The following is a 21418-nucleotide window of genomic DNA, read 5'->3' as shown; positions in this document are numbered from 1 at the left end:
CATTGAAATATAGAATTATGAAAGGGAGAAAGAAAAGGGAAAGTAATTATGAATTTTGGAGGAAAGTTTAAAAATGTTTAAGTGTACAGGAGTTTGTAAATGTATGGTGCTTGTATGGAGAAGATAGTAGTAGGACTAGCCCGGTAGTCCTCTTTTGATGAGAGAAAGTAAGACGCAGCAGTCCTAACATTGAGAGCGCAAGATGGTTCTGGGCACCACCATCAACCCAGTAATGTGGATTCATAGTTTAGAACAATTGTCAATATATACTAACAGCAAAGTAAAAGTTGGTTAGGGTGTATATTGGTAATGTTCATAACGTATAAATAGCATTCTAGTGGTTACAGATACAGCGCTCTGTGGTCCAGCACATTTTGAATCTGCTGACATTAGTGGATGAATTTGCAGTTAGTGGTAGTGGTAAACTCAGCCCCAGAACAAGTGTATAAATACTGACAAATCTGGCCTGTAGTGGCATATGCAATGGAAAACCCAAGATGTTCGTACGAGTCTCCATCTGGGGTTACATCTAATGTAACAATAAAAACCTTATTGGCATTATGGTTGTATTACTTCATATTTAAAGCTTTGTTCTACCTTTAACACAGCAATACACATGTGGAATGAGCTGGCAAAACTAGAGGCCAGTCTTATGTTTGAACCCTATGTAATTTCTGTTTTCAGGCATTTTGTGTAATCTGGTAATGGCCAGGTCCCAGGCTTTCAGATTAGAGGTACACCATGTGTACAATATCAATAAAGCCAGGCATTAGTAAATGAAACTAATCCTACAGTTTTGTTTATTAATTTATTACAGAGAGTACACACGATGCAGACGGGAGTTGATATGCGCTACCAGCAGTATCGAAATTTCTAATACCTAATCAAATTTATTCATAATAAGTAAGCACTGTTGCTATGAATATTAAAACATACTTGACCACTGGTATGTTGAATGATTGCTATACCTGGAACAAAACCACGTGTGCTGAAGAAGATAGTGCTACACCACAGACTGTACAAAAATGTCTGATTGCTTAGAAAGGGGAGATATAACTTTATTAAACTGGGGAAGGGGTCGGGGTATTCTCGATCTAAGTAACAGGTAGAGCACCATGTTTAGAGTGTTTTGTAGCAAAGACAATATATAATTTTGTTTAAGTCTGTAAGGTCTTTACACTAGGGAAATGGATAAGATAATTATATCCTCTTTCCATTTTTTGTTTGAGATGACATCTAACAATCACTTTGGCTTTTCCTATCTAGCCAAAGTGACAAGCCAGAAAAACAAGTCTATCGATGAATCTGTGTCAAGACATTTCCCGCTCTTCTGAGTATATGAAAGAGGATATTATCATCTTCATTAAACATAAAATGTGATGAAAAAAAGACACGAGGAATATGCAACGAAAAGTAACCCATGAGAATCAAGACCTTTATCATCACTTTCGTTGTTAAAAAACTGCAGAGGGAGTGCCCATGGTCCCTCCCTCTCCACTGCCCCGTGTCATGAGCACAAACCATGACATACAAGAAATAAACAAAAACACACAAAGTAGTGTTAATGGCTTAAAACACAGTTGCAGGTAAACTGCAAACATTTGGGAGGGAGGAGGGAAAAAGGGACTCAAAGGTATTTATATACTTTTTGGGACCAAGGGGCCTTTTGTGTGGAATCTCAAAAAGAATCAGAGAATATCAACCCCGTCAAACCACCGAAATACACAGCTATGGGCTCTGCTGGGGAGGGGGACTATAAACATGCTGATTTATAGAAAATGGGGCGCATATAGAAAACACAACGTATTGTCTTCTTCCTGCCACTTCTGTAAGAATCTTGGCAGTCTGTTTCTTCTATGTATATACATTTTTATTCATATTATACATCTAAGAATCAATGAATTACACGTCTAACAGTAGAACCCATTACTTCAACACTACTAGCGGTAAGATGTCAGGGTAATGGGAATAAAACAGGGTATAGTATGCCAAAATTTAAGAAGACCCACCTAGCCACGTAGTTCAGTGGTTTATATTTCTACCCCAAAAATAACATTTTAACAAATACACAGTAACTAAGAGCAAAAATGTTCTTAAACTACATCTGAGCACGATGGATATTTATATTTATGTACAAATGGTGTGTTGATTTTAGATAGATTATGCTTACTTTTCTTATACATTTTTTGGTAAACAGTATTAAATATCTTATCTACAAAGTCAGTATTTTTCCATACATGAGATTTTTCAATTATTAACACAATAAACATCTACAAAGAGGTCTGCTATCTATTTAGGCAAAATAAGTAAACTACAAAAATTCCATACACTGCTAGAACAATAATACAAGACCTAACTTGTGTGAATAAAAGGAAATTAACAAATAATCAGAGAACCTATTTAATTAGCATAGTTTGTCATAAGTTTATAAGCATTTCATACTGTGTACATCATTTGCTTTTTTACTAACTTGAGCAATGTGTAAAAAAAAAGTATGTGCACGAACAGGTTCTTCCTTCAGAAGTGTGGAGCCTTGCATGTATACTAAATTCTATGCCATTTGCCTGAACTGATCTGTGTCACCCCATATCTGGCTAGAGAAAATGGCATTGGCATAGAAACAAGTAGAAGGGAAACTCATGATCAGTCATAGTGTAATGTAAGGAGCAAGTAATATATAGTGATGTGTATAGGGACAAAAAGGAAAACAAAGTAGAAAGGTACCTTTTGTGTTAGGTAAAAATTTTTATGTGGTTGGTCTGGACTACTTGAAAAAGAAAGAAAAAAAAAAATAAAGGACTGGGAGAAATGTGGGTTCATGAATTATCAAGACGAGTTGTTTGGAAACTACTCTGACAAAATAAGAGATGTTTGAAAATATAATGTGAGCACCTTAAAATGTAGAGGTGAATAATTATTACATGAAATTAAGAGAAACTGACATAATTAATGATGGTTCAACCAAGAGAACTGAAGCAAAGGTATGATTGGAATAAAAAACACACTACAAAACGTGAAATGTTGGTACGCTGATTCACAGAAACTGGTGAGACATTTATACAACATGTTCTTTAGTTGAGATTCATGGTGTAGAGCTATGGCAAGGTGTTTAAGAAATGAGAGAATTTGTTACGTGTGTGCAATGGTGAAACTAAACCAATTCTTCACTGCTGATATACCAAAGGTTATCAAATACACATTACATAGAGAAATAACTATCGGTCCAAAGACATGAGTATTTTTTCTGAGAAAGAGAATAGTGTTAAGAGTTGTGAAGGATAAATTTTTTCTAATTTTTAATGCAATGGACTATGTAGTAATGATGTGTTGGAATGACTGAATTGTGAAGGAGAAAATGAACCTTTTTTTGGGGGGAGGGGCGGGGGGAAGATGACGTTGGAGGTTGTAAATAGAATACAAAGCTTATGAAAGTGAAAATATTTTGAGTGCTGGATAAAATGGCTAGTGTGCACAGGTTGGTACTCTATAGTAAGGAAACCCCATGCTGACATCTGCTTAGGCTTGTTCCCATCCACAGCCAGGCTCTGAACCAGGGTTATATAAGATTTCTTTTTACAGCCTTCCCGTAAAACCGAGAAAGTTATCCAAAAACCATACCAAACATGTCCAAATCAGCTATAATAATGTAAATCTGACTACAGGGAAAGATGCCTCAAAAAGGGTACTATTTTCTCACATGGAGTAAACAGTTATCCCGATAAAATACACTAATTTCTATTGCTTAATTAAAGTACTGCTTGGAAACAATACTAAAATAAAATACTTCTGAAAATGCATGGTATAAATTCTTTACTTATATAATGTCATGGTTTCAAATGGAGATTGGGCTTTGAATTGTCAAAATGTCAATTTTAACTTTCTTACAGAAAAAACTATGACATTGTTATAAGCATTTTCAAATAGGTGGGTATCAAACATCTTTGATCAGAGAAACACAAGGATAGTAAAAAAATTCATGTTATCTAAATAGACCACTTACTTTAACGTCAATAAAATCTACGAAAACACACACAGCTGCAAGTCTGTTAATGACAGTGACAAAGCTGAAGATCCAAAGTGCATGAAAGCGAAACTGTGCAAAAGGAGCTTCTCTGCGAAGTGAGCGAGAGGTTGAGACCAACACTGAACCAGACAGCTATGAGACCACTATGACGCGACTATGATAGAGATGATGCGACTATGATGCAGATATGAAATGGTTATGTGTAACAATGACATGACTATGATATGGATAAACTGAAGTAATGGCTCGACTATGAAAGAGATGCTGTATCTGTGATGGGGATGTGCAATATAGCACATCAATGACAAAAACTATGGAAGCACAAAAGAAAGTGACAGACTAAGTTATGTGATGCAAGTATGACAATAGAGGGGGAACAATGACACTGTAAGGGATCTTGTAGTAGGAACTAAGATAGCACAAGGGCACATGAAGTATGAGTGAACAGTGAAACTGTAAGGAGACTACGACAGTATTTGGGTTCTAAATGCACGGTGACATGACAGTCTAAGATGGCACAAGGTGATGGTAACAATATGTGGGGACTATGAAAGTGTGACAGGATTGAAATGATATATAAGGGGACTATGACCTGCATGAGGAGGACTCTGACTGTATAAAGGGGGATTATGACAGTATAAAATGGGACTATGATAGTATAAAGTGGGATTATGACAGTATGAAGGAGGTCTGAGAGAGCCTCACAAGACCATAAATGGATGATGGGACTAAGTATGAAAGGCTATGAGGGGAACTATGACAATATAATGAAGATGAGTGAGGAGAGTGGCAAGGTGAGGGCTCTATGACAGTATAAGGGAATACTAAAGAACTACTGACAATCTGAAGACTTCAACAATATGAGGAGGATTATGGCAGCATAAAGGTAATGAGACAGTATGGAGGGGGGGACTGCTATATCAGCATGACGATCTAGGCCTAACACAGGGAAACTTCAGTGCGTCATAAATTAGTATAAAATACTGTCAATTAAGAAAGAAAATGACTAGATATAATATCATGTAAGGGGACTAAAGCAGGTAAATGAAAAATTTATGAGGCAAACATAAGAAATATAGATATGAAATGAAAAATTCACACATGAACATATGCACGGAGGTAATAAGGTGAGTGTAAGAAGTTAATGAGAAAAATTCAGGAGGAAGAATATTATGTAAGGAAAGCTATCTATTTACCTATCAATTGATATATATAATTCTTTTTTTCCATACATATTCACCATTTCCCGCATCAGTGAGGTAACAACAAGAACAGATGACCGAGCACCGAGAGGGAAAAATCCTCACTTCGCCCCCTTCTCTATTCCTTCTTTTGGAAAAGTAAAATAGGATGGGAAATAGTATTTCAAGCCCCCCACTCCCACCCCTTTTAGTTGCCTTTTATGACATACAGGGAATACATGGGAAGTATTCTTTCTTTCCTATCCCCAGGGATGAAGGCAGCAAGTATATGTACATGTGTATATATGTACATGTCTGTGTATGTATATGTGTGTGTATATGCATTTATGTATATATGTGTATGTGGGCAGGTTGGGCCATTCCTCGTCTGTTTAACTTGCGCTACTTTGCTGACGCGGGAGATGGCGATTAAGTATAACAAAATAAATAAAATAATATATATATATATATATATATATATATATATATATATATATATATATATATATATATATATATATACAGAGAGAGAGAGAGAGAGAGAGAGAGAGAGGACACACTTCCTTATATGATGTCAGGGTGTAAATAAAAGGAATAAATGGCAGAAAAACTGAAAATAAGGATGTGTGAAAGGGCACGGGAGGTTTAACTTAATACACTTACACACACACAAATATATATATATATATATATATATATATATATATATATATATATATATATATATATATATATATATATATATATATATTCCTTGCGCTACCTCGCAAACGCGGGAGACAGCGACAAAGTATAATAATAATACATAATATATATATATATATATATATATATATATATATATATATATATATATATATATATATATATATATATATATTGATAAAATGATCACTTGATCCAAAATATGATGGTAAGAAAAATAAGAGGAGTGAAACTAGAATCACAACATGAAAAAGATTTAAGAACTGTTAAATGTTGGTAATTATGGATTACAAAGATGACCCTTGTTGTAAAGTGAACTGTACTAAGATTAGATTGAAAAAATGAGGAATAATGTAAACAACAGTAAAATTCAAACTATAATGTTAACAAGACTAACCAAAGGAAGATCAGGTTTGGAAAATTATATGGAATAATAAAAAAGGAACTGCAAAAACAAGAGGGAAATAAGACAAAGAAAGAAACAGAATGAGGTGTAAAAAATCAAAAGAGAGGCATACAAAGTTGGAATGAAAGTTGGGGCAGAAGGTAATAAGCATGATAACAGTTGCAGCAGTGAGGGATATGAGCGAGATGCTAGCAGTCACAACCTAGTGGAACACCAAAGTTGCTCAGAGAACCGTTGACAAAAACAGGAGAATGCAAAACTCTGCTCTGAGTTTTTAAAAGTCCCTTAAAGACTTTTTAGAAAAGGTAAATATATAATAACCTCCATACTCAAAACATTTTTAGTAATATATAACATTTATAGTCTAACAATATCTTGCTAGACATAAACACAATAACTTAATAGAATCATGCAATAAATGAACTCTAGTCTTAACTTTAACTATAAGCTATGTACATCTTAAGAGCACTGACACTGATATCCCGTACAAATTAGGCTTAATAAAATAATCAGTCACCTTAATTTCATAAACAGGCAGAAATAATTTCATTATCCTATCCAATTGGATTGTGTTTACCTATCATTCACTGAGCAAATATATTTACTGACAATGTACACATATATATATATATACATGTAATCATATACATGATCAATCCATTGGTATCATTACAAAATATTGGAAGGTAATTTTTTACAGGTTTTAATGGTAAATAATACAATTTAAAATATACCCCTACCTGCCAGTATGAGTAGTGACAAAATTCAATGCTGGTGGCCTAGTTTGCCGTGGTCAGCGTCAGGCAGCGAAGTTACATGTAGAGAAAAGTGACCGCGTATATCCCGAACTTTCCGCGCCAAGTTATTGAGTTACTCATTGACCAGTAACGCAAAGTACTCTAGTTATTACCATTAGCATATGCTATATATCTTCAAGCGGTACAAAGCGATGAACATATAGGCTTGAGGCGTCTTACACACGAACTGATGTTGTGGATCATCACCCGGCTGAGCTGGGGTCTTGGCTCTGCCTCTTCGGCCGGCCCGTCTGCTACTGTCTCACAGATTGTACAAAATTCAAGTTAAGGCGGAACGAACAGTGCTCCAGGTGTGAGGGATTCATTAGCAACAACCAAGAGCACCAGAGAGGGTGATTATACACAACTTTTTTTTTTATATAAACCTAGGACGCATGCTCTTCAGTGTTGGCGTGTGTGCATGCGCCATGGGAGGCCCACGTGATGTCTGGCTTCGGGTGGTGGGTGTGATGGCACCACCTGAGACACTGAAACACACTCCTGGCACTTGGTACACTCAGTGTCCTCAGGCAGATTTAACTTATATCACAAGTGAGGCCTCGAAACACCACTGTCCACAGGTACTAGTCCACCTGGGCCTTGGGATATGCTTGCACGGGGGTAAGCCAGGCTGCACAGAGGCAGTTCATGGGCTGCAGTGGGTTGTGAGGGCAGCTGTAGAGGTCCATACAGGCCTAAGTTATTATATCACAAAAAGCACTTCATATAAGAAGAGGGCGTTCACTTCACTTCTTTACGGAGACGTCGGTATTAACTGATGACTTCATGAAATCGTATAAAAGTCATATTTATATTTATATATATATTTATATATTATACATATTCTCAGTATTAGCAGCTCTCTTGTAATGATTATGTTCATTAATGATATTAATAACTTCATTTATTCAATATCCTGACACCCATTTATTTCATGGAAACTCAGAAATCTACTTATCACATCAAAGAGAATTTGTAAAAAATTCTCTTTGGGCCTACAACAGAAAAACCATCATGGGAATACATATGAAGAGTTTACACATACTCATCTACTCGAGGTGGCCCGGCCATGGTGATGCCGGTGTGAAAAGACTCATGAAAGACATTTCACTCGTGTGGCGCAAAACAGCAAATCTTCATGAGGTGAGCATTAGCCTTTGTACAGAAAAGCTTTTTAATGGTGTGTAGAGGAAAGCAGTTAGCCTATTATAATAAAACAAAGGAAATTTCTTCAGTATATATATATATATATATATATATATATATATATATATATATATATATATATATATATATATATATAAGCATGTGTTACAGGACTGCATACTTGAGGTATAACTGAGTGTGAAAAGTCACCTTTCTTGAGGCTGAATTATCATCAGTTATGAAAGAAAGCCCTGTTTTAAATATCTTCTCACTCCTCGGGAGTCCACCTTTTCCCTTCTTTTGACTGTAAGGCAGCCTAAGCTGAAGAAGTCCCAAAGATGGGGTCTAAGATTTTATATATATATATATTAATCATTATAATCATTCTCATCATTATAATTATTATTATTATTATTATTATTATTATGAGACTCCTGCAGTAACAAGGGTTTGCTAAAATGAGGGAAATAACTGGCTCCTTTTGAGGGAGAAGTTCTTTGACAAGACTATACTCCCTTTTGACAACTAATGAGGGTACAACCTAGCTGAAGGTGACTTTTATTTGCAGTGTAACCACAAACTGGCAGAGTCTGGTAACAACGCTAATATATATATATATATATATATATATATATATATATATATATATATATATATCATCCCAGGACCTCTCTAAAAGCTCCTACAGCTCAAGGCTGCACTACTTCCAGTACCAAGAAAATGAGACTCCTTTGAAGTGAGAAGTCTCATGACAAGACCGTAGTCCCAATTATACAGTCTTGCCAAAAGTGACTTTACTTGCAATGGAACCTCAAGCAGTGGAGTCTGGTAAAATATATATATATATATATATATATATATATATATATATATATATATATATATATATATATATATATATATAACTATGAATGATAATGTTCTAAAAATTTTGTAATTTCCACGTTTATGACCAAATTTGTCAAATGCTCAGCCCCAAAATTTAGCCGGTAGGATTCTCAAATTATAGGATAATTTGTAACACCATTCACTTAACTAGTACATAACTAGGAGTCCTTAACTTAGAACCAGGAGTCCAGTATGGTAGTTCATCTAATAATTCTAGTTACTTTTCTAGAGGAATACTCCACCTTGGTCTAAACCTTGGACCTTGACTTCTCAGATGTGGAAGGAAGCAGAAATAAGCGTGGCGACGGGAGACTTAACTCTCTCCAATGAACTCAGGGTACAAGGCTGAGTGGCGGAGGGGAGGGATGGGCACTGGAAGGGGGAGCTGGATCTGCTGTGGGGATAGGATCTGATGGGGGCAGGTGAGGTGTTTGAGGAAAAAGGTCTGAAATGGAGTGGTGGACTATTGTAGTGGTGATCTCAGAACAGGATGCTGGCTGTTATGGTGGAGTGATTAAGTCTTTATGGTTTTGGGAATTGGAATGTTGAGGGAGATCTTACATGTACGAGGTGGACCACTAGTGACAGGATCTAAGGGTGATAAAATGGTTATTGTGAAGAGGCAGCTGGGTCACTGTAAGAAAGCAAGTGGAATGCTATGGGAGACAACCTATGGGACAGGGAGCAGCAGAAGTTGAATGGAATCTGAAGAGGAGCTGAGCTACTATGACAAGGTAGCTGAGATGTTTCAGTAGGGGATGTCTGGAAGGTGGAATGGGCTAGGCTGTTCTGAGTTGTGTGATGAAGATCTGATGAGTTAGCAGGACAGTTCTGGGTGGGGACCTGGAGAGAGAATTGTGAGCTGTGTACAGAAAAGATTCACAGGGTGATAGGAGTTTGGCTGTTAAGGGTATTAGGACAGAATTTTGTGGAATTTTAGGGAAAGATGTGAGAGGAAAGAAGCTGGAGTTTAAAAAAAAAAAAATCTTGGGTGGGTGTGTGGGGAGATGGGTACTGGGGAACTGGGCTGTTGTGAAGAGAAGATTTATGGAAGAGCTGGACTGTGTGTATGAGGTCCTTTAGGAAAAGGGGCATGGTTGTTGTGGGCAGGATCTGGACCACAGAAGGGAGGATTTGGTCCACCATGTGGAGGATCTGGGGACAGGTGTTGGGATAAGGTTTATAGCTAAGGAAGGGGTACTGAGAGATGGGGAGTTATGGGAGGGAGCCTAACTCCTGCAATGATGATCTTTATCTCTCTAATGATGAAGTGACAGTGTATGTGTGTGCAGGATTGTAAAGGATTGTTATGATTATCATTGCATTAAGGTTATATAGTTACATGAGAATTTTCTTAACCTGAGACGGTCTTGCTAACATAAAGGTGTATGTGAGACCCGAACTAATTAATCCTTCTTTCAATGCATTTGAATTTGAAAGTACTGATGTAAATCCTATTATAACTAAATGCCAAGTCAACAAAAATCCTTAAAGAAAACAAAAATAACCAAAATTAAGTATATAAATGAATAAAACAAGTTAGATGATATATGAACTGACGAAATAAATGATGAGAAAAAAGCCAATTTTTTTTGTACGCTTCTCTGCCTTAACTCTCGGCATTATGGAGAATGAGGTCCTCCGCAGAGTCATCGGAGATGTGCAGGTAGATGATCCAGTACATGAGGTTAAAACATACAAAACACACAGGAAAGACGATCCTAGAATACTTGTCGATGTCCGAGGGTGAGCAACCATACAACTTGTTCAGGCCCTGAAGGTGGATGGGGAGAGGTGTTAGATATAACAGTATGAAGGTTCAGTATACAAACAAGGACTTAGTTGTCATAATGGATGAATGAGCAGACCAAGGCTCAATAAAAATCATCATCAAGGTTAAGTAAATTAACTTGAATTCTAAATTCATCACAAGGGTTGTTAATATACAAACTAGAGATCTACTTTAACTGGGTAAATACTAAGTAACTAGTCTAAATATGGCATACAAAACTGATGCTTTTAAAAATGTAACAGCAACACTGGAATTTGAAGAGGCTGCAAAAAGTTATTTCCTCATTTAATAAACTGAAAATTGAACAAGTTTTAAGAAATGTCATCAACACGACACTTGGTTTTAAATTGTTCAAGATGTTTAAAGGTGAAAGATACACACAAGATACATGCATACATCCTAATACCCTTTGGATATAAGACATATAGACTATGGAGCAAAACACAATAAATAATCCTTCTGATCAAATACTCAACAGATTACCTACTTGTACAGCAAAGTTCTTGAAGCCCTTTTTATCATTAAAAGATGGGGAAAAAATGAATTGCATTCTATCCTCTGCTTAAAAAAGATGGAAAATATACTGTACCGTCAGCATTGTCCCAGCACATTCCTTTCAGAGACACACTCGAAACACTTATGATACACAATGATAAAAGTTTCAGGGTTTCACACTCTGCTTTAAGTATTTGGCTATAATTATAGTATCTTCATTAGCATATTTTTTGCTAATCAGCTATAATTTTCTAGCAAGAACCAATTCCTTTTTCATACACATTTGTCAATTACTAAATAATTTTGCCATATCTCATTAACCAAATGCAGATGTTCATTACTGAATGGAAAGTTCAAATGCAAATCTATGATGGAAAACACCAAGGCCCTCACACCAACAAGGAGGGATGGGAGAGAGAACTTGAAAAGCATCGAAATTGCCAGAAAAGAAGTAAGACTACTAAAGGGTCTTCAGTCATGACCCCATGGTCCTGATGAATCTCTTCATATGTGCTAAAGAAGTATGCAAAAACCATTTAAGGGATGCTGAGAGAGAGAGAGAGAGAGAGAGAGAGAGAGAGAGAGAGAGAGAGAGAGAGAGAGAGAGAGAGAGAGAGAGAGAGTGTGTGTGAGAGAGAGAGAGAGTGTGTGTGTGTGTGTGTGTGTGTGTGTAGTGCTAAAGGAGTGTACATAGGAAATTATACTGAATTACACACTAGTCCCTGTGATCAATGTCCTCTGTGAAATACTGGAAGAGCAAACTTAGTGTGAGACACCACAGGTTCAGGGAAAGTAGGTTGTTCTTAAAAAAAAATTATCTCGGCATTGTGCAGTAGACTTCATTTTTTAAAATATAGATGGATAGGTGAAATGTGACTTCCTGGACTATCAGAAGGCCTTTGATATTGTACCACTTAGAAGACTGCTAAAGAAACTGAATTTTCAAGTTGGCATAAGAGGAAGATTAATTTGGACAGAATAGTATCTAAGTGGAGGAGAATGAGGGAAATGTCTGAGAAACCTTCACAAAATGGTTTGGGGTCATCATTGGCATGATGCTGAGCTCTGTCTTGGGATTACTGTTCTTCATGATTTGGACTCAAACCTGAATATTAAGTGATTCCATAGATGTAAGGAATGAGGAACATTTCATAAACTTACTATGGCTTAGTGCATCAACAAAGAGACCTACACAAGTTTCAAAGTAGGGATGATACTTTACTGATTATACTGAACTTGAGTAAATGCAAAGTTATGAGGAACTGACACAATGATATGAATATAACTTAAGAGATATATAATCTACATCAGTGTGTGTATAAGAGGGACTTGTGGGCTGACACTTGTAACTAATCTGTTTCCAGCAAGCCACCCATGGAAAACTGTAGCAACAAATTGTCTGCTGGCAAATATCAACACTGCATTCAAATACAAGGATAAGCTTGGCAAGCTATTCAAAAGATTTATCAGACCCAGCTATTAAACCTCCCCTAGGGACTGGTTGATAAATAATAAACTAGGTACCTGGCTTAGGCTGGGATACATATGTGTAGGCACTGCCTAGCTAAAACAAGGTTGACAAAAATGATATGTGTCATAGGTGGAGGGAACAAGGAGGATCGTGGGACCAAACTGGAGATGGAAAGATGGATTAAAATAAATTTTGAGTGATTGGAGCCTGAACATACATGAGGGTGAGAGGTGTGCAAGTCAGAGGGTGAACTGGAACGATCTGGTATACTGTGGTTGACTTGCTGTCAATGGACTGAACCAGGACATGTGAAAAGTGCGGCATAAACTGTGGAAAGGTCTGTGGGGCCTGGATGTGGATAAGGAGCTGTGGTTTTGGTGCAGTGCACATGACAGCTAGATACTGAATGTGAATGATTGTGGTCTTTTTTGTCTGTTTTCCAAGCACTACCTTGCTGAAGCATGGGCAGCAACGCTGTTTCCTGTGGGACGGGGTAGTGCCACGAATGGATGATGGCAAGCAAGTATGAATTGTAAATATTTATAAATGCATATGTCTGTGTATGCATATATGTGTGTATATGAGTGGATTATGCATGATGACTGGAGACTGAGTGTGAATGGATGTGGCTTTTTTTGTCTTTTTCTGTTGTGTGTGTGTGATGCTATTTCATGTGTGGCAGGGTGGTGATGGGAATGGATGAAGGCAGCAAGTATGAATATGTACATGTGTATAAATGTATATGTCTCTATGTTTATGTACGTATATGTTGAAATGTATAGGTATGTGTGTGTGTGTGTGTGGGCATTTATGTATATACATGTGTATGTAGGTGGGTTGGGCCATTCTTTCGTCTGTTTCCTTGCGCTACCTTGCTAACGCGGGAGATGGTGATTAAGTATAATAAGTATATATCATTTATTATTCATTTATCATACTTTGTTGCTGTCTCCTGCGTTAGCGAGGTAGCACAAGGAAACAGACAAAAGAATGGCCCAACCCACCCACACACACGTATATACATAAACGCCCATACATGCACATATACATACCTATACATTTCAACATATACATACATATGCATACACACTCATACATGTATATATATATATGTCCACATTCATACCTGCCGCCTTCATCTAGTCCCATCACCACCCTGCCACACATGAAATGGCACCCCCTCCCCACATGCACATGCAAGGTAGCACTAGGAAAAGACAACAAAGGCCACATTCATTCACACTCAGTCTCTAGCTGTCATGTGTAATGTACCGAAACCACAGCTCCCCTTCCACATTCAGGCCCCACAAAACTTTCCATGGTTTGCTCCAGACGCTTCACATGTCCTGGTTCAATCCATTGATAGCACGTCAACCCTGGTATACCACTTAGTTCCATTTCACTCTATTCCTTGCATGCCTTTCACCCTCCTGCATGTTCAGGCCCCAATCGCTCAAAATCTTTTTCACTCCATCCTTCCACCCCCAATTTGGTCTCCCACTTCTCCTTGTTCCCTCCACCTCTGACACATATATCCTCTTTGTCAATTTTTCCTCTCATTCTCTCCATGTGACCAAACCATTAAATACACCCTCTTCTGCTCTCTCAACCACACATTTTTAATTAACACACATCTCTCTTACCTTTTTATTACATATTCGATCAAAACACCTCACATCACATATTGTCCTCAAACATCCCATTTCCAACACATCCACCCTCCTCTGCACAACCCTATCTACAGCCCATGCCTCACAACCACATAACATTGTTGGAACCACTATTCCTTCAAACATACCCATTTTTGCTTTCCGAGATAATGTTCTCGCCTTCCACACATTTTTCAACACTCCCAAAACTTTGGCCCCCTCCCCCACCCTGTGACTCACTTCTGCTTCTATGGTTCCATCTGCTGCCAGATCCACTCCCAGATATCTAAAATGCTTCACTTCCTCCATTTTTCTCAATTCAAACTTACCTCCTAATTGACTTGTCCCTCAACCCTACTGTATCTAATAAACTTGCTCTTGTTCACATTTACTCTCTGCTTTCTTCTTTCAAACACTTTACCATACTCAGTCACCAGCTACTGCAGTTTCTCACCTGAATCAGCCACCAGCGCTGTATCATCAGCGAACAACAACTAACTCACTTCACAAACGCTCTCCTCCACAACAGACTGCATACTTTCCAACACATCCACCCTCCTCCACACAATATATATATATATATATATATATATATATATATATATATATATTTTTTTCATACGATTCGCCATTTCCCGCGTTTGCGAGGTAGCGTTAAGAACAGAGGACTGGGCCTTAGAGGGAAAATCCTCACCTGGCCCCCTTCTCTGTTCCTTCTTTTGGAAAATTTAAAAAAAAAAAAAAAACGAGAGGGGAGGATTTCCAGCCACCCGCTCCCTCCCCTTTTAGTCGCCTTCTACGACACGCAGGGAATACATGGGAAGTATTCTTCCTCCCCTATCCCCAGGGATATATATATATATATATATATATATATATATATATATATATATATATATATATATATATATATATATATATATATATATATATACACATATACACACACACACACACACACACATATATATATATATATATATATATATATATATATATATATATATATATATATATATATATATATATGATATATGAGGATAGGGGAGAAAGAATACTTCCCACGTATTCCCTGCGTGTCGTAGAAGGCGACTAAAAGGGAGGGGGCGGGTGGCTGGAAATCCTTTCCTCTCGTTTTTAATTTTCTAAAAGAAGGAACAGAGAAGGGGGCCCAGTGAGGACATTCTCTCAAAGGTTCAGTCCTCTGTTCTAAATGCTACCTCGCTAACGTGGGAAATGGCAAATAGTATGAAAAAAAAAAAAAAAAAAAAAATATATATATATATATATATATAAATTTATTTTGCTTTGTTGCTGTCTCCCGCGTTTGCGAGGTAGCGCAAGGAAACAGACGAAAGAAATGGCCCAACCCACCCCCATACACATGTATATACATACATGTCCACACGGGCAAATATACATACCTATACATCTCATGTACACATATATTATACACACACAGACACATACATATATACCCATGCACACAATTCACACAGTCTGCCTTTATTCATTCCCATCGCCATCCCGCCACAAATGGAATACCATCCCCCTCCCCTCTCATGTGTGCGAGGTAGCGCTAGGAAAAGCCAACAAAGGCCCCATTCGTTCACACTCAGTCTCTAGCTGTCATGCAATAATGCCCGAAACCACAGCTCCCTTTCCACATCCAGGCCCCACACAACTTTCCATGGTTTACTCCAGACGCTTCACATGCCCTGATTCAATCCACTGACAGCACGTCAACCCCGGTATACCACATCTATCCAATTCACTCTATTCCTTGCCCGCCTTTCACCCTCCCGCATGTTCAGGCCCCGACCACTCAAAATCTTTTTCACTCCATCTTTCCCCCTCCAATTTGGTCTCCCACTTCTCGTTCCCTCCACCTCCGACACATATATCCTCTTGGTCAATCTTTCCTCACTCATTCTCTCCATGTGCCCAAACCATTTCAAAACACCCTCTTCTGCTCTCTCAACCACGCTCTTTTTATTTCCACACATCTCTCTTACGCTTACATTACTTACTCGATCAAACCACCTCACACCACACATTGTCCTTAAACATCTCATTTCCAGCACATCCACCCTCCTGCGCACAACTCTATCCATAGCCCACGCCTTGCAACCATACAACATTGTTGGAACCACTATTCTTTCAAACATACCCATTTTTGCTTTCCGAGATAATGTTCTCGACTTCCAAACATTCTTCAAGGCTCCCAGGATTTTCGCCCCCTCCCCCACCCTATGATTCACTTCCGCTTCCATGGTTCAATCCGCTGCCAGATCCACTCCCAGATATCTAAAACACTTCACTTCCTCCAGTTTTTCTCCATTCAAACTTACCTCCCAATTGTGCTCAAATTACAGAGGTATAAGTTTGTTGAGTATTCCTGGTAAATTATATGGGAGGGTATTGATTGAGAGGGTGAAGGCATGTACAGAGCATCAGACTGGGGAAGAGCAGTGTGGTTTCAGAAGTGGTGGAGGATGTGTGGATCAGGTGTTTCCTTTCAAGAATGTATGTGAGAAATACTTAGAAAAGCAAATGGATTTGTATGTAGCATTTATGGATCTGGAGAAGGCATATGATAGAGTTGATAGAGATGCTCTGTGGAAGGTATTAAGAATATATGGTGTGGGAGGCAAGTTGTTGGAAGCAGTGGAAAGTTTTTATCGAGGATGTAAGGCATGTGTACGTGTAGGAAGAGAGAAAAGTGACTGGTTCTCAGTGAATGTAGGTTTGCGGCAGGGGTGTGTGATGTCTCCATGGTTGTTTAATTTGTTTATGGATGGGGTTGTTAGGGAGGTGAATGCAAGAGTTTTGGAAAGAGGGGCAAGTATGAAGTCTGTTGGGGATGAGAGAGCTTGGGAAGTGAGTCAGTTGTTGTTCGCTGATGATACAGCGCTGGTGGCTGATTCATGTGAGAAACTGCAGAAGCTGGTGACTGAGTTTGGTATAGTGTGTGAAAGAAGAAAGTTAAGAGTAAATGTGAATAAGAGCAAGGTACAGTAGGGTTGAGGGTCAAGTCAATTGGGAGGTAAGTTTGAATGGAGAAAAACTGGAGGAAGTAAAGTGTTTTAGATATCTGGGAGTGGATCTGGCAGCGGATGGAACCATGGAAGCGGAAGTGGATCATAGGGTGGGGGAGGGGGCGAAAATCCTGGGAGCCTTGAAGAATGTGTGGAAGTCGAGAGCATTATCTCGGAAAGCAAAAATGGCTATGTTTGAAGGAATAGTGGTTCCAACAATGTTGTATGGTTGCGAGGCGTGGGCTATGGATAGAGTTGTGCGCAGGAGTATGGATGTGCTGGAAATGAGATGTCTGAGGACAATGTGTGGTGTGAGGTGGTTTGATCGAGTAAGTAACGTAAGGGTAAGAGAGATGTGTGGAAATAAAAAGAGCGTGGTTGAGAGAGCAGAAGAGGGTGTTTTGAAATGGTTTGGGCACATGGAGAGAATGAGTGAGGAAAGATTGACCAAGAGGATATATGTGTCGGAGGTGGAGGGAACGAGAAGTGGGAGACCAAATTGGAGGGGGAAAGATGGAGTGAAAAAGATTTTGAGTGATCGGGGCCTGAACATGCAGGAGGGTGAAAGGAGTGCAAGGAATAGAGTGAATTGGATCGATGTGGTATACCGGGGTTGACGTGCTGTCAGTGGATTGAATCAGGGCATGTGAAGCGTCTGGGGTAAACCATGGAAAGCTGTGTAGGTATGTATATTTGCGTGTGTGGACGTATGTATATACATGTGTATGGGGGTGGGTTGGGCCATTTCTTTCGTCTGTTTCCTTGCGCTACCTTGCAAACGCGGGAGACAGCGACTAAGCAAAAAGAAAAAAAAAATATATATTTTATATTATTTATTCATTTCATCATACTTTGTCGCTGTCTCCCGTGTTAGCAAGGTAGCGCAAGGAAACAGACGAAAGAATGGCCCAACCCACCCACATACACATGTATATACATACTCGTCCACACACGCACATATACATACCTATACATCTCAATGTATACATATATGTACACACACAGACATATACATATATACACATGTACATAATTCATACTGTCTGCCCTTATTCATTCCTGTTGCCACCCCGCCACAAATGAAATGACAACCCCCTCCCCCCGCATGTGTGCGAAGTATCACTAGAAAAAGACAACAAAGACCACATTCGTTCACACAATCTCTAGCTGTCATGTATAATGCAACGAAACCTATCCCTGGGGATAGGAGAGAAAGAATACTTCCCACGCATTCCCCGCATGTCGTAGAAGGTGACTAAAGGGGAAAGGAGTGGGGGGGGTGCAGAAACCCTCCTGTCCTTCTATTTTAACTTTCTAAAAGGGAAAACAAGAAGGAGTCACACAGGGAGTGCTCATCCTCCTCGAAGGCTCAGATTGGGGTATCTAAATGTGTAGGAGAGATAGGTAGTATGTTTGAGGAAAGGAACCTGGATGTTTTGGCTCTGAGTGAAACGAAGCTCAAGGGTAAAGGGAAAGAGTGGTTTGGGAATGTTTTGGGAGTAAAGTCAGGGGTTGGTGAGAGGACAAGAGCAAAGGAAGGAGTAGCAATACTGAAACAGGAGTTGTGGGAGTATGTGATTGAGTGTACGAGAGTAAACTCTAGATTGATATGGGTAAAACTGAGTGGAGAGAGATGGGTGATTATTGGTGCCTATGCACCTGGGCATGAGAAGAAAGATCATGAGGCAAGTGTTTTGGGAGCAGACGAGTGAGTGTGTTAGCAGTTTTGATGCACGAGACCAGGTTATAGTGATGGGTGATTTGAATTCAAAGGTGAGTAATGTGGAAGTTGAGGGAATAATTGGTGTACATGGGGTGTTCAGTATTATAAATGGAAATGGTGAAGAGCTTGTAGATTTGTGAGCTGAAAAAGGACTGGTGATTGGGAATACCTGGTTTAAAAGAGAGATATACATAAGTATACATATGTAAGTATGAGAGATGGCCAGAGAGCATTATTGGATTATGTGTTAATTGACAGGTGCGTGAAAGAGAGACTTTTGGACGTTAATGTGCTGAGAGGATCAACTGGAGGGATGTCTGATCATTATCTTGTGGAGGCAAAGGTGAAGATTTGTAGAGGTTTTCAGAAGAGATAATATTTGGGTGAAGAGAGTGGTGAGAGTAAGTGAGCTTGGGAAGAAGACTTGTGGGAGGAAGTACCAGGAGAGACTGAGTACAGAATGGAAAAATGTGAGAGCAAAGGATGTATTGGGAGTGGGGGAGGAATGGGATATATTTGGGTAAGCAGTGATGGCTTGCGCAAAAGATGCTTGTGGCATGAGAAGTGTGGGAGGTGGGCAGGTTAGAAAGGGTAGTGAGTGGTGGGATGAAGAAGTAAGATTATTAGTAAAAGAGAAGAGAGAGGCATTTGGATGAGTTTTGCAGGGAAATAGTATAAATGACTGGGAGATGTATAAAAGAAAGAGGCAGGAGGTCAAGAGAAAGGTGTAAGAGGCTAAAAAGAGGGCAAATGAGAGTTGGGGTGAGAGTATCATTAAATCTTAGGGAGAATAAAAAGATGTTTTGGAAGGAGGTAAATAAAGTGCTCAAGACAAGAGAACTAATGGGAACATTGGTGAAAGGGACTAATGGGGAAGTAATAACAAGTAGTGGTGATGTGAGAAGGAGATGGAGTGAGTATTTTGAAGGTTTGTTGAATGTGTTACATGATAAAGTGGCAGATATTGGGTGTTTTGGTCCAGGTGGTGTGCGAAGTAAGAGGGTCAGGGAGAATGATTTGGTAAACAAAGAAGAGGTAGTGAAAGCTTTGCGGAAGATGAAAGACGGCAAGGCAGAAGGTTTGGATGGTATTGCAGTAGAATTTATTAAAAAAGGGGGTGACTGTGTTGTGGACTAGTTGGTGAAGATATTCAATGTATGTATGAAGTACCTGAGGTCAGGGAGAATGATTTGGTAAACAAAGAAGAGGTAGTGAAAGCTTTGCGGAAGATGAAAGCCAGCAAGGCAGCAGGTTTGGATGGTATTGCAGTAAAATTTATTAAAAAAGGGGGTGACTGTGTTGTGGACAGGTTGGTGAAGATATTCAATGTATGTATGGCTCATGGTGAAGTACCTGAGGATTAGTGGAATGCATGCATAGTGCCATTGTACAAAGGCAAAGGGGATAAAGGTGAGTACTCAAATTACAGAGGTATAAGTTTGTTGAGTATTCCTGGGAAATTATATGGGAGGGTATTGATGGAGAGGGTGAAGGCATGTACAGAGCATCAGATTGAGGAAAAGCAGTGTGGTTTCAGAAGTGGTAGAGGATGAGTGAATCAGGAGTTTGCTTTGAAGAATGTAGGTGATAAATACATAGAAAAACAAATGGATTTGTATGTGGCATTTATGGATCTGGAGAAGGCATAGGATAGCGTTGATAGAGATGCTCTGTGGAAGGTATTAAGAGTATATGGTGTGGGAGGCAAGTTGCTAGAAGCAGTGAAAAATTTTATCGAGGAAGTAAGGCATGTGTACAAGTAGGAAGAGAGGAAAGTGATTGGTTTTCAGTGAATGTCGGTTTGTGGCAGGGGTGCGTGATGTCTCCATGGTTGTTTAATTTGTTTATGGATGGGGTTGTTAAGGAGGTGAATGCAAAAGTTTTGGAGAGAGGGGCAGGTATGCAGTCCCTTGTGGATGAGAGGGCTTGGGAAGCGAGTCAGTTTTGTTCACTGATGATACAGTGCTGGTGGCTGATTCGCGTGAGGAATTGTAGAAGCTGGTGACTGAGTTTGGTAAAGTGTGTGAAAGAAGAAAGCTGAGAGTAAATGTGAATAAGAGAAAGGTTAATTATTAGGTACAGTAGGGTTGAGGACAAGTCAAT

The 21418-nt window shown here is 38.9% G+C and overlaps 1 protein-coding gene across 14 annotated transcripts in view; it reads right to left on the bottom strand.

Annotated features, from left to right (window-relative positions):
- Positions 1 to 789: 789 nt before the first annotated feature.
- Positions 790 to 21418, bottom strand: part of Rdl (Resistant to dieldrin) — a 386180-nt gene continuing 365551 nt past the window's right edge. For 13 of the 14 annotated variants that reach the window (XM_071693703.1, XM_071693712.1, XM_071693706.1 and 10 more), the window contains one exon: positions 790 to 10921. In XM_071693703.1, the coding sequence (XP_071549804.1) occupies positions 10757 to 10921 (165 nt within the window). In that variant the 3' untranslated portion in view covers positions 790 to 10756. The remainder of the gene's footprint in view (positions 10922 to 21418) is intronic. The other variant, XR_011716741.1, reaches the window with a different exon arrangement.

The sequence above is a fragment of the Panulirus ornatus genome, chromosome 56 (assembly GCF_036320965.1).
Source record: "Panulirus ornatus isolate Po-2019 chromosome 56, ASM3632096v1, whole genome shotgun sequence".
NCBI lineage: Eukaryota > Metazoa > Arthropoda > Malacostraca > Decapoda > Palinuridae > Panulirus > Panulirus ornatus.
The sequence above is the reverse complement of the archived record's forward strand: the minus strand, read 5'-3'. Positions and strand labels throughout refer to the sequence as shown.